Source organism: Puma concolor, chromosome C2 (genome assembly GCF_028749965.1).
Source record: "Puma concolor isolate L17-30 chromosome C2, mPumCon1.1.hap2, whole genome shotgun sequence".
Classification (NCBI taxonomy): Eukaryota; Metazoa; Chordata; class Mammalia; order Carnivora; family Felidae; genus Puma; species Puma concolor.
In genome coordinates this window covers 2,418,530-2,431,435 of record NC_141675.1, presented here as the reverse complement: position 1 = coordinate 2,431,435, position 12,906 = coordinate 2,418,530, and the positions used below count along the sequence as shown (strand labels likewise).

General features: G+C 42.3%; 1 protein-coding gene across 5 annotated transcripts in view; it reads left to right on the top strand.

The window, feature by feature from the left end:
• CNOT10 (CCR4-NOT transcription complex subunit 10) overlaps positions 1 to 12,906 on the top strand; it is a 71,509-nt gene that overhangs the window by 27,890 nt on the left and 30,713 nt on the right. For all 5 annotated transcript variants that reach the window (XM_086720345.1, XM_086720342.1, XM_086720341.1 and 2 more), the window contains exons 6-10: positions 1,795 to 1,881; positions 2,735 to 2,818; positions 4,325 to 4,442; positions 8,484 to 8,633; positions 10,578 to 10,780. In XM_086720345.1, the coding sequence (XP_086576471.1) occupies positions 1,795 to 1,881; positions 2,735 to 2,818; positions 4,325 to 4,442; positions 8,484 to 8,633; positions 10,578 to 10,780 (642 nt within the window). The remainder of the gene's footprint in view (positions 1 to 1,794; positions 1,882 to 2,734; positions 2,819 to 4,324; positions 4,443 to 8,483; positions 8,634 to 10,577; positions 10,781 to 12,906) is intronic.

The window sequence follows — 12,906 nt, the reverse complement described above, 5'->3', positions numbered from 1 at the left end:
GCTCTGTGCTGCCAGAGGGGAGCATGATGCAGGGCTCAAATTCCTGAACTATGAGATGGTGACCGGAGCCAAAACCAAGAGTCAGACACTTAACCGACTGAGCCACCCAGGTGCCCCTGATGTACTTTCTATTTTTTCGAATTTGGACTATCCTGGCCATTTCATATATATGGCCTTTTGTGATTGGTTTCTTTCACTTAGTTCGATACTTTCAAAGTTGACCAGGTTGTAGCATGTATATTTCTTTGCTTTTTATGGCCAGATCATACTCCATTGTATCAATTTGCCACAGGTTTTTATCCATCAGATGATGGTCATCTGGGTTGTTTTCCACATTTGGTGATATAAATGATGCTACTGTGAACATTTGTGTACAAGTTTTTGTGGCGGCATGTTTTCATTTCTCTTGGGTGCATGTCCAAGAGTGGAATTGCTGGATTGTATGGTAATTCTGTGTTTAATCTTAGGAGGAACTGCCAGCCTGTTGTACAGAGGCTGAAAATGTCACACAATTTTCCATTCCTACCAGCGTCTTATGAGGGTCTCAGTATGTTAGCATCTTGGCATGTGTGAGATACTAATTTTACAGAATGTAAAGATTAGAGTTAAGACAATAGAAACCCCAAAGCTGGATAAACAGGCAGCTTTCACTAGAAAATATTTCATCATGAAATTTCTTTAGAAAGAGTGCACATTTATGACATATTCTGATAAGAGACTTGGTAAGAATACTTCAGGGGCGCCTGGGTGGCTGAGTTGGTTAAGCATCCGACTTTGGCTCGGGTCATGATCTCACGGTTTGTAGGTTTGAGCCCTGCGTCGGGCTCTGTGTTGACAGGTTGGAGCCTGGAGCCCGCTTTGGATTCCGTCTCCCTCTCTCTCTCTGCCTCTGCCCCGCTCGCACGCGCGCGCTCTCTCTCTCTCTCTCTCAAAAATAAATAAACGTTAAAAAAAATACTGTAAAAAAAAAAGAATTTGGTTAAATCATCTTAGCATTATTCCTAAACACTGTGTGGTAAAATACTTTATTTTTATATTCAGTACTGATAAGAGTTGAGAAAATGCAGTTCTGTTCAACAGATGCTTGTGTCCTCTATTAGCTATTAAAGTGACAAAAATGAAAACATTTTCGCTTTTCCAGGAACTCCAGTGTGTGGGAGGAGAAAGCTGGGGAGCATCTGTCCAGGGGCTGGGAGGAAGGTGGGGAAGGAAGTTTGGATGTTCGATTTAGGCCTTGAAGGATTTGGTTTGAGTAGACAGAAGCAGCAGGCTGGAGCAGGGTAACCGTCGTGGCAGAGAAAACAGCACAGAGGTGAGAGTGGAATATTGGAGGAATTTCCGGCAACCTCAAATGCATAGTATACCTGAAAAGTCAGTGGAGATCAGGAGACGAGATTGGCAACTCAAATAATGGGTCTCATTGTGAAGGCTTTTGAACACTGCTAGGAATCTAGGGTATGATGTTGCCAGTGTTTATACCAGAGAAAATTTTTAAGAAGGGAATGACATGGTCTGTTCTGGGTTCCAGAAGGATAACCTCAAGTTTTGCTTGAGTAATATCTGTGCTTTTTAAACCAGGCTATCATTATGCTCAGTGCAAGCTTCTCAAAAGTAGAGTTTCCTTAAGAAAAAAAAAAAAGTTGCCTATTACTCCAGACTATTCCACCTGAAGTCTGGATTCTGAAATTTGGAAATGCTCTCTAGGTGATTCAGACTAGCACGCTTGGAAATCACTGATTCAAATTATGGCAAAAAAATTTTAATTTCCGTTAACTCTGTTTCACCACCCTACAGACTGGTAACAACACCAACAAAGACGGATCTAATCACAAAGCTGAAAGTGGAGCCCTAATAGAAGCTGCAAAATCAAAGATACATCAGGTAGGGTAAATTCTGAGAGAGGGCATATATCATGTGTAGTTACTAACACTTAGGAATGACGAAGAATGTGGAAGATCATTGAAAGCAGTAAATGTTCCGAGGCCTGTATGTTTTTTTGGCTTTGGAGTATTATAATTTAAAAGCATGTTCATCCTTCTAAATACATTTGCCTAAGATGATCGTGCAGTATCGTTTCTTTTAATTCCTTGATAAAAGATTGAGAGAAATGGCCTGGGTGTATTGGATGGTAAAATCAGTTTGTAGACTATTAAAGTTCATTCTTAATTAGCTGTGGGCACGTAAGAACTGGTAGGAATTACAGGAGTGCTGTATCACTGTACTGTGCACCTGAAAGTAATACAACACTGATCTTTAATGTTTATTTTTTGAGAGAGACAGAGCAGGAGCAGGGGAGGGGCACAGAGAGGGGGAGACACAGAATCCAAAGCAGGCTCCAGGCTCAAGCTGTCAGCACAGAGCCTGATGCAGGGTTCGAACTCGCAAACTGTGAGATCACGACCTGAGCCGAAGTCGGACGCCCAACCGACTGAGCCACCCAGGTGCCCCCAAAATAAAGTAACTTTTAAAAAATAAAAGAATTGTTAGGAGTTTTGCTTGGAATTTGGGTATAAGTTTTATTCTACCATTACCATGTTTTTTTGTTTTTTAGAATGTCTTCTCAGAGTGCAGTGAAAATAGATTGTTTAAGATCATTTAAAATTTGCTTTTGCAAGTAACTGGCGTAACTATGTTGTAAACAGGTTGGGTTGAATTTCCTTACCTAGAAAGTAAAGCTGCGTCACCCTGTGTAAATCTACCCTTGTTCTTACATACTAGCGTTTTCTTTTAATAGTATAAAGTACGAGCTTATATCCAAATGAAGTCCCTGAAAGCGTGCAAAAGGGAAATCAAGTCGGTCATGAACACAGCTGGAAATGTAAGTTTCTTCTTGACTTTTCTTTCTTTTTTCTTTTTTCTTTAATTCGCCAGTTGTAAGTAATTTATTTTAGTCTTAATATAGTGTATATCTACGAGTAGATAAGAACCTTGACATGGAGTTGTGCAGTAGTGATCATACCTTGTCTCTAATTTAATACGGTGCTTTTCTCATGTAAAATTGCAGCTTGCATTTTCCGTTCGTATGCAACCCTCAGAACCACCATTTTAAATAGCTGTCTAGCATTCTGGGAGTTGTTTATCATAATTCACGCAAACATTTACTATTAGATACCTCAGGGTTTTTTTAGTTTACACTCAAACCACTTACTAAAGATGAACGGTTCGGTTGTAGCCCAAACCTGCCCCTTCCAAACGGTCTTTGGCTTGACCTTCACTTTGACTAATGCCAGAGTACTTGAGACACAGTGCTCCTTCCGTCCGCTCCACTGACACGTGATTTTTTTGGACTATGGAGGGAAAAAACAGAACTGTACGCATTCTCGATGCTTTCAGGAATGGTGTTAATTTTCAGTATGAAGTCATAAGGAGATACGGTTTGTAGTAGGAATACTTCAGGTAAATTGACCCTAGAAATCCCAGGCAGGACCCAGATTAGTCACCGGGTCACTGCTCAGGTGATTTTTGAGGAGAACAAATGGTAGCCCAGGTCTGAGGCGTAGCCTGGAGGCTGAGGGGGGAAGGCCTAACTAGCCGGCCAACCGTTACCAAACCTGTTCTGAGGTAAAAGGCATGATTTCTGCCTTAATGGATGCCATAGTCCTAGGGGAGAGAGAAACGAGAAGAGAAGCAGTGACACTGCAGACTAGCAGTAATACCTAAATCAGGAACGAGCCTGGGAGCCCTTGTTTCCTCGGCGACCAGGAGGCAGCAGAGTGTGAGCAAGGACTTGGAAAGCCTGCAGCTAAGCTAGAGTGAGGCGTGAGGAGGCCGGGATGCCTGAGGTCCTCCTGGCTGCGCGTGCGCTCTGCAGATGTGGGCATGCTTGTGCGCCCGCCACCCCGGGGGCTTCCAGAGAAGTGAGGCTCCGCGTGCCTCCCAAAACGTGATCTTTGCCACGGCCAGGCTCACTCTCGAAAATAGGCGGTTCCTCCATCCACAGAATGACACTTTTTTAGATCCCTCTTTGGAAAAGCATTTGATTATTTGTATCCTAAAAAATAAGGGAGACCGTCGGTCTCTGTAATAGTCATTGAAACGAAAGGCCTAGTTAGTGCTGTTAAGTTGGCTTCCAGTTAGTGGTGTAATACATATACATATATGGTGTATGGATTTTTTAAGGCAGACTCTGAATTGAGTGTATGAGGTGCTTTCTGATAGGTTTCTTTTTTGGGGTTGTGAGAGCAATGGAAAGTTTTGGAGCTATAGTTTTTTGTGAGCATGACTTAAATTACGCTCTTGAATACATACCAGTATAGTGGTAGAATTGTGACCTCACATTACACATGTGAAGACAGAGTATAAACAGTTTATATTTTCTTTACAGTCTGCCCCCTCTCTGTTTCTTAAAAGCAATTTTGAGTACTTAAGAGGCAATTATCGAAAAGCTGTGAAGCTGTTAAATAGTTCAAACATTGCTGAGCATCCAGGATTCATGAAAACAGGTAAAACAAAATTATGAAATTCTAGTACGCTATTTTATTTCTGGCTCTCTGTCTTTTGTTGTCTCCTGTACTTCTCTTCAGTGTGATTTTTTATAATTTTTTATTTTTATTTTATTACTATTTTTTATCTTAGACCATGAGTGTGAGTAGGGGAGGGATAGAGAAAGAGACAGTCTTAAGTAGGCTCCACATTCCGCCTGGAGCCGACGCAGGGCTCGATACCACAACCCCTGGAATCATGACCTGAGTGGAAATCAAGAGTCGGACATTCAACCGACCGAGCCACCCAGGTGCCTCGAGCGTCCATCTCGCTACCCCCCCCCCACCTCTTTCTAAAAATAAAAATAAAAACGCAAAGAAGAGGCGCCTGGATGGCTCAGTCGGTTAAGTGCCCAGCTTTGGCTCAAGATCCTAATCTCATGGTTCGTGAGTTCAAGCCCCATGTCAAACTTTGTGCTGACAGCTTGGGTCCTGGATCCTGCTTTAGATTCTGTGTCTCCCTCTCTCTCTGCCCTTCCCCTGCTCATGCTCTGTCTCCCTCTCTGTGAAAAAAAATGAATAAACATGAAAAAAAATTTTTTTAAAAATGCAAAGGATGAGTGAGTTTTATGATACATTTTGTTTTAGATTCTGTTCAGATTTGAGCACAGACAGCCTATGCGAACATACTCAACCCCTGTTGCCCTTTTACCTCTTCTGTTTGGTGGGGTGGCAAAAGACGAAGAAAAGCAGTTTGTTCCATTATGATGTTCTTGGATATTCTGTTTATTCTGAGTACGCTTTTTTTTTTTTTAAAACTTTTGTGTTTGTTTATTTTTTGAGAAAGAGAGCAAGTCTGGGAGGGGCAGAGAGAAAGGGACAGAGAAATTCCAAGCAGGCTCCGTGCTGCCAGCACAGAGCCCAATATGGGGCTCAAACTTGAGAAGCGTGAGATCGTGACCTGAGCCAAAGTTCAGAGTTGGACACTTAACTGACTGAGCCACCCAGCCGCCCCTGAGTACCCATTTTTAATTCTGCTAAATTTTCATTTTTGCTGTTTTTATTGCCAAAATTTCCCCTCAGAAGCCCATAACACCCAAACACTGAAATGATCTTTCAGACTAAAAATTCAATATGCTTGAGAAAATTTTGCTTAGGATTGTCTTGATGTAGATTTCAGAATTGATATTGTCAGGCTCTGCAGTGGAGTGCGGAGCAGGGCATGTGGTTGACTGGTGAATGGTTAAGATTATGTAATAGGAAAGGTTTTATACAGCAGTTTTATTTTTTGATATTTTTCTTTTCTCTTTTTAATTTACACCCAAGTTAGTTAACATATAGTGCCAACAATGATTTCAGGAGTAGATTCCTTAGCGCCCCTGACCCATTTACCCCACCCCCCCCTCCAGTAACCCTCTGTTTGTTCTGTATATTTAAGAGTCTCTTCTGTTTTGTCCCCCTCCCTGGTTTGAAATTATTTTTGTTTCCCTTTCCTTATGTTCATCTGTTTTGTCTCTTAAAGTCTTCATACGAGTGAAGTCATAGGATATCTGTCTTTCTCTGACTAATTTCACTTAGCGTAATACCCTCTGGTTCCATCCACGTAGTTGCAGATGGCAAGATTTCATTCTTTGTGATTGCTGAGTATTGATATTTTTCATAGTGATTAATTTCAAAATTGTTCCTTTTCTTCTCATGTGAAATTTCGGTTTTGCTGCCGACAAAATATGCTCATTAGAGATTTGGGAATAGAATGTTTCTTCAAGTGTTCACAGTGCTACTATCAGAGACAGTCTCCTTTAAACACTTTAGCGTATTTCCCACTGTCTTTTTTCCTAAACCTAGTTTTTGTCTTTTTAAAATATCCTTGCTTAATTTTAAAATGTCAGAAGAAAACCTTTAGATTTTAGTATTAAGTATTGAATATCCTGATTATTAATTTTCTGTGTCTAGTCTGGCATTTATATCATTGAGGAAAAGGTGGACTGTCAATGAGTTGTTTTGGAGCATTTGGGAAGCAATTTAGAAGAGGAATCCTGAAGCTTGGATTGCTTTCATTACACCAAAACAAACCCCAGAGAAATGAAGGATTAAAATGTAAAAATTATAAAAGCCGCTAAAACAACAACAACAACAACTTGAGTATTTTAATTTTGTGGTAGGGAAGACTTGATCAAACCAAGAAGCATAGAGTTTAGAAAAGGTGACTAGAGGCGCCTGGGTGGCTCAGTCACTTAAACATCTGACTCTTGATTTCATCTCAGGTCATGATCTTGTGGTGAGATGGAGCCCCAAGGTGAGCTCCGTACTGGGCTTGGAGCCTGCTTCAGGTTCTCTCTTTCTCGGGGCGCCTGGGGGGCTCAGTCTGTTGAGCGGCCAACTTTGGCTCAGGCCATGATCTCGCCATCTGCGTTCGAGCCCCGTGTCAGGCTCTGTGCTGACGGCTCAGAGCCTGGAGCCTGCTTCGGATTCTGTCTCCCTCTCTCTCCATCCCTCCCCTGCTCGTACCTCTGTCTCTCACTCTCTCTCAAAAGAAAATAAACATTAAAAAGAATATATTAAAAAAAAAAAAGATTCTCTCTCTCCCTCTGCCCTTCTCCCACTCACACACTCTGTCTTTAAAGATAAGTAAAAATTTTAAAAAGATGACTAAATTCAACCACGTAAAAACGTGAAACATTAAAAACATAACACACACGGGGCGCCTGGGTGGCTCAGTTGGTTAAGCGTCCGACTTCAGCTCAGGTCGTGATCTCGTGGTCCATGAGTTCAAGCCCCGCGTCAGGCTCTGTGCTGACAGCTCAGAGCCTGGAGCCTGTTTCGGATTTTGTGTCTCCCTCTCTCTGACCCTCCCCTGTTCATGCTCTGTCTCTGTCTCAAAAATAAATAAACGTTAAAAAAATTAAAAAACAACAACAACACACACACACACACACACACACACACACACACACACACACACACACACACTGAACCAGGTCACAAGACAGATGACCCAATGACATTGTGGGTAATATTTGAAACAGACATGACCCAAGTTTTCTGCAGCATACTAACAGGTAACCAGTAGGAACAATGTCTGTAACCAAGTGAAAAAGTGAAAAGAACATAAAGAAGCAGAATACAGGATACAAATGCCTAACTAGCATGAGGAGAAAGACGCTCAGCCATAGTGATACATTTTTTTAAATGTTTATTTTGGCAGAGTGCGTGGGTGTGGACGTGCAGGTGCCAGCAGAGGAGAGAGAGCGAGAGAGAATCCCAAGCAGGCTCGCACTCAGCACAAACCCAGCGTGGGGCTTGATCCCACAACCTGGGATCATGACCTGAGCTCAGATCAAGAGTTGGACGCTTAACCGGCCGAGCCATAGTGATGTGTAAAGACATAGGAACTAAAAACAGCGGAGGGGCCCCTGGGTGGCTGGGTTAGACATCCCACTCTGGGCTTCAATTCAGGTCACCGTCTCTCAATCGTGGGATGAAGCGGAGCTCGGAGCCTGCTTTGGATTCTCTCCCTCTACGCCTCTTCCCTGCTTGTGCGTGCATGTGCGCAGACACGCATGCACTTTCTCAAAATAAATTTAAAAAATAAATGAACAGCAGAGACTTAAAGTTTAACAAGCAAAAGCAGGATTTTATGTGTTCTGTTTGATGTATTCTTGCTATTTATTCATTGAATACATTTCTGTTTTAAATGTTTCCACATATACTTTGTTCTTTCCAGTTTCTACATAGTATTTTGTTGTGTGGATGTAATGCACATGATGTTACTAATACATATTTTTTGTCCTTTGCGTTATTGTATCATTTGCCTATAATTATTAAAAGTTGAATCAGAAACGAAGACTAAACAGGCTAACAAAATTGATGTGCACGGTTGGTTTATCACCTGTAAGAAAAGATTTTGAAAGGAAAGGAGCTTACAAAATTTTCAGATGTTTCTTAAATTTCAAATGCCTCGTGAACTTTTCTGTAGGGCCTAGCGGATGTGGTTGCGTGGCTGACGCTTGTGTGGCATGTATCAACAGTAAAACTTGTGGACAAATTTATCTGTGTTCTCAGGTGAATGCTTGAGATGCATGTTCTGGAATAATCTTGGTTGTATCCATTTTGCCATGAGCAAGCACAATTTGGGAATTTTCTACTTTAAAAAGGCCCTCCAGGAGAACGACAATGTTTGTGCACAGCTCAGTGCAGGCAGCACTGATCCAGGTGAGCTCATTGCTGGAAGACAGTTCGTATTTGACCGCCTGAGGAGGGCATGACACTAGAGAGCAGCTGAGCACTGAGGCACGTATACAATTGTCAAATCACTCTATTTATACCTGAAACTAATATAACACCGTACCTGATGTACACTGGAATTTAAAAAATGATAATTTTTTTAAAGAAAAAATAAAAATAAATAGGTAGATGAGAGATCAAGTGGTCCAAATGTATGCCTCATGTGCCTACCTAAAATTAACATTGACCCTTCGCAACAGGTTTGACTCTGGGGATTAGTAGATATTGCTACTTCAAATAACAAGGTGGTAGGAGTAATTATCAAGGAAACCTAAATTACGTTCACTTTTTCATGGATACAGAGATGAGTAATCACGTATGGTAACGTGATAAAGCAAAATAGATTGTGAGAGGTCTCAACTGCTAAGCTGGGTTTTTTTGTTTTGGTTTTTGTTTTAAGTAAGCTCTGCATTCAGTGTGGTGCTTGAACTTGTTACCCAGAGATAGAGAGTCCCGTGCTTTACCAACTGAGGCAGCCAGGCCCTCCTAAACTAGTTTTATTATAGGTTATTTCCAAGGTTTCACATGTGCGGTTATTGGTAGTATCTAACAATCTTTTTGAGCAAATTCCTGAAGTCTTTTATTTAATATCCATACGATACGAATCCTTCACCTGGAATGCTTAAAACCAAGCAGTTATTTACCTTATTGAAATATAAAACTAATTGATGAAAAATGTATCCAAAATTGTAAGTAGTCTTTATTTATTATAGACTGAAACTTTGAAAAAGTTAGCAAAGCATTGTCTTTGTAGGTATAGTATATTAATTTTTATGTTCATAGAAAAGTTGCTAAATCCCCCTAACATTAGCTGCATGTTTCTGGGTAAGAAAGCACATGACGATAAAATGGTTAACCAAACTGAAAGTTTAAAAAAAACAAAAAAAGTGGAATCAGGCCTGAGTGACTCAGTCGGTTAAGCATCCGACTTCGGCTCACGTCATGATCTCGGTTCGTGGTTTGAGCCCTGAATTGGGCTCCGTGATGACAGTATGGAGCTTGCTTGGGATTTTCTCCCTCTTTCTTTTTCTTTCTTTCTTTCTTTCTTTCTTTCTTTCTTTCTTTCTTTCTTTCTTTCTTTCTTGGGATTTTCTCCCTTTTTCTTTTTCTTTCTTCCTTTCTTCCTTCCTTCCTTCCTTCCTTCCTTCCTTCCTTTCTTTTCTTTCTTTTCTTTTCTTTTCTTTCTTTCTTTCGTTCTTGGGATTTTCTCCGTCTTTCTTTTTCTTTCTTCCTTTCTTTCTTCCTTCCTTCCTTCCTTCCTTTCTTTTCTTTCTTTTCTTTTCTTTTCTTTTCTTTCTTTCTTTCTTTCTTTCTTGGGATTTTCTCCGTCTTTCTTTTTCTTCCTTCCTTCCTTCCTTCCTTCCTTCCTTCCTTCCTTTTCTTTCTTTTCTTTTGTTTTCTTTCTTCCTTTCTTTCTTCCTTCCTTCCTTCCTTTCTTTTCTTTCTTTTCTTTTCTTTCTTTCTTTCTTTCTTTCTCTCTCTCTCTCTCTCTCTCTCTCGCTCTCGCTCTGCCCCTGCCCCTACCCCACTCACACTTTTCACACTTTCTCTCTCTGAAAAATAAAAGAAAAAACTGCAATCTTCTAAAAAGGTGGAAAAGGTACAGTGGAGTCCGTGGGTCCTGTCTCTTTTCTCTGCCTTTCTGGAAGATTGCTGTCTGGCTGCAGCAGCACAGGCAACTGAAATGACTCTGGAGAATATTTGTGGGGTTGAGGGGGACGATCATCACTGGGAGAGAGCTGTTACAGCTTCACAGTGGGGTCACTGACATTACACGAGGTAGCATTCAAGTACTTCGTGGGATGAATGTTTTGAGTGTGACTGCTTTTTTTCACCTGATGAGTTTTTTCTTAACCTGATTTGTATCACTAGGCAAAAAGTTTTCAGGAAGACCCATGTGTACATTACTAACCAACAAGAGGTACGAGTTGCTGTATAACTGTGGAATTCAGCTTCTTCACATCGGAAGACCTCTTGCCGCCTTTGAGTGTCTGATTGAAGCTGTTCAGGTTTATCACGCAAATCCCCGCCTCTGGCTACGGCTGGCCGAATGCTGCATTGCTGCCAACAAGGGGGTGAGTGCCCCTTGGGCATCGTTTTGAACCGTCCCCCAACTCGTTGCATAGAAAGCAGCAAACGCCGGGAGACATCCGAGACCTCGTTCCCTTTCTAAGTCTCAGGGAATGTACGTAGTCCGTCCTTTAACAGTTGGACAAAAGATTTCGTTTCCGAGAGTCGTTTGTTGACATTCTGCTTCTTGAAGCATCGCAGCCTCTGTCGGCAGTCATGCTAAAGAGGTGGAGTCGTTGAGAGGGTCGTATCTGGTGGGACGGTGGTCCGCCGGCTGCTGGGGGCGGGGGCCGTGTCGTCTGAGGGTGTGAGAATGGCACCTGCACAGGTGGGTAGAAAAGGGCTGGCGGTAACCCCGTGAGTGCGCCGCCGCGTTCCTTTTGATCCGTAAACGGACTGTCGGACTGCGTCCCCCACAGGAGGGTCCCCCGTGACTGTGCGAAAGAGGCCGGTTTACGTGGGTGTCCTTGCCTACATTATCTGCACGTGGTGGTTGCTGCAAGCCTGGGGAATCTGCAGTGGGGATCGGTCGGCAGGGGGTGGGGGCAAGACCGCTTGGATGAGAATCGCCAGACGCCTGTAAGACCCGCTTCCTCCCCGCCCCCCGCCCTTGCCGTGCTCCTTGGCTGTGTGGAGACTGGGTGGCCTGGCGCCCGAGGTGTGCCTGCCATCGGCGACCCGAGATGCGTCGGCTGCCCTCGCCCCTTCCTGAGGAACCGCTGCCGAAGCCCGCGTGGGAAGGATGTTTGCCTGGCGGTTGTCACATGTGGTATTTAAGTGGCTGATGATCTGTATCCCCCTGGGGAAAGAGAAGCGTGCCGTCCTCGAAGGGCTTTAAGGATTTATTGGATTGTGATTTGCCTTTTAAAAGACAACTTTCTTATTGGAGCATTCTTTTTTTTTTTTTTTTTAATTTTTAAAATGTTTTTATTTTTTCGTTGTGAGAGAGAGAGAGAGAGAGAGAGCTAGCAAGGTAGGGGCAGAGAGAGAGGGAGACAGAGGCTCTGAAGCGGGCTCTGCACTGACAGCACAGGGCCTGACGTGGGACTTGAACTCACGAACAGTGAGATCAGGACCTGAGCCGAAGTCGGACACTCAACTCACTGGGCCACTCAGGCGCCGCTCTTATTTGGTAATTCTTAAATTAATTGACAAATAATTCTAGGCAGAATGTGTACTTTTGAAAACAAAAACCTCTAGGAATGGTTTATTCTCTTTAATCCATTCGTGAATTTAAGTATTGGAGGCCTCTCATTTGCACAGTTATTGGAAACCAGGGAATTACATCAACCAGGGAGTAGAGAAATACAGTAAGGCTTAATATTTTCTTTTAAAATTACTTATTTTTAGGGGCACCTGGGTGGCTCAGTCGGTTGAGCTTCCGACTTCGGCTTGGGCCATGATCTCACAGTTGGTGAGCCGCTGTCGGGCTCTGTGCTGACAGCTCAGAACCAGGAGCCTACTTTGGATTCTGTGTCTCCCTCGCTCTCTGCCCCTGCCTCTCTCTCTCTCTCTCTCTCAAAAATAAATAAACATTAAAAAGAATAAATTAAAACAATAAAGTTGTTATTTTTAGAAGTAGTACTTTTCAGACTGTCTTCATTCTGTGGATTTTATTATGAAGTCACTGCCCCATTCTGCAAAGTTCTAAACCTCTAATTTTTAAAAAATGGTGGAGATGACTTAATTGCCATAATTTGGTGGATGTCAGAATATTCAGTTTGTGCTACAAATAGGAAATATGCCAAAAATAATTGTGTGCTCTCTCTTCCTTCTAAAAGGATGCTGAAGTGCCCTAAAAGACAGTTAAGACAACCCCCAAACACTCTCTAATAAAACCAGAGAGTAAAATCCCAAAAGCAGAAATTATAAACTCTAAATAAAATTCCATAAAATGTATTGAGTTGGGATAGAAGGAATGCTGAAGAAAGCAGTTTGTACCTTCAGAAATAAATTCATCTTTTAATAAAAAGAACAACTTGGGGCAGGCACCTGGGTGGCTCAGTGAGTTGAGTGTCCAACTCTTGATTTGGGCTCAGGTCACAATCTCAGGATCATGGGATCTTAAGTGGAGCCTGCTTAAGATTCTCTCTCCCCCACTGGCCCTCTCTCTCTCTCTCTCTCTCTCTCT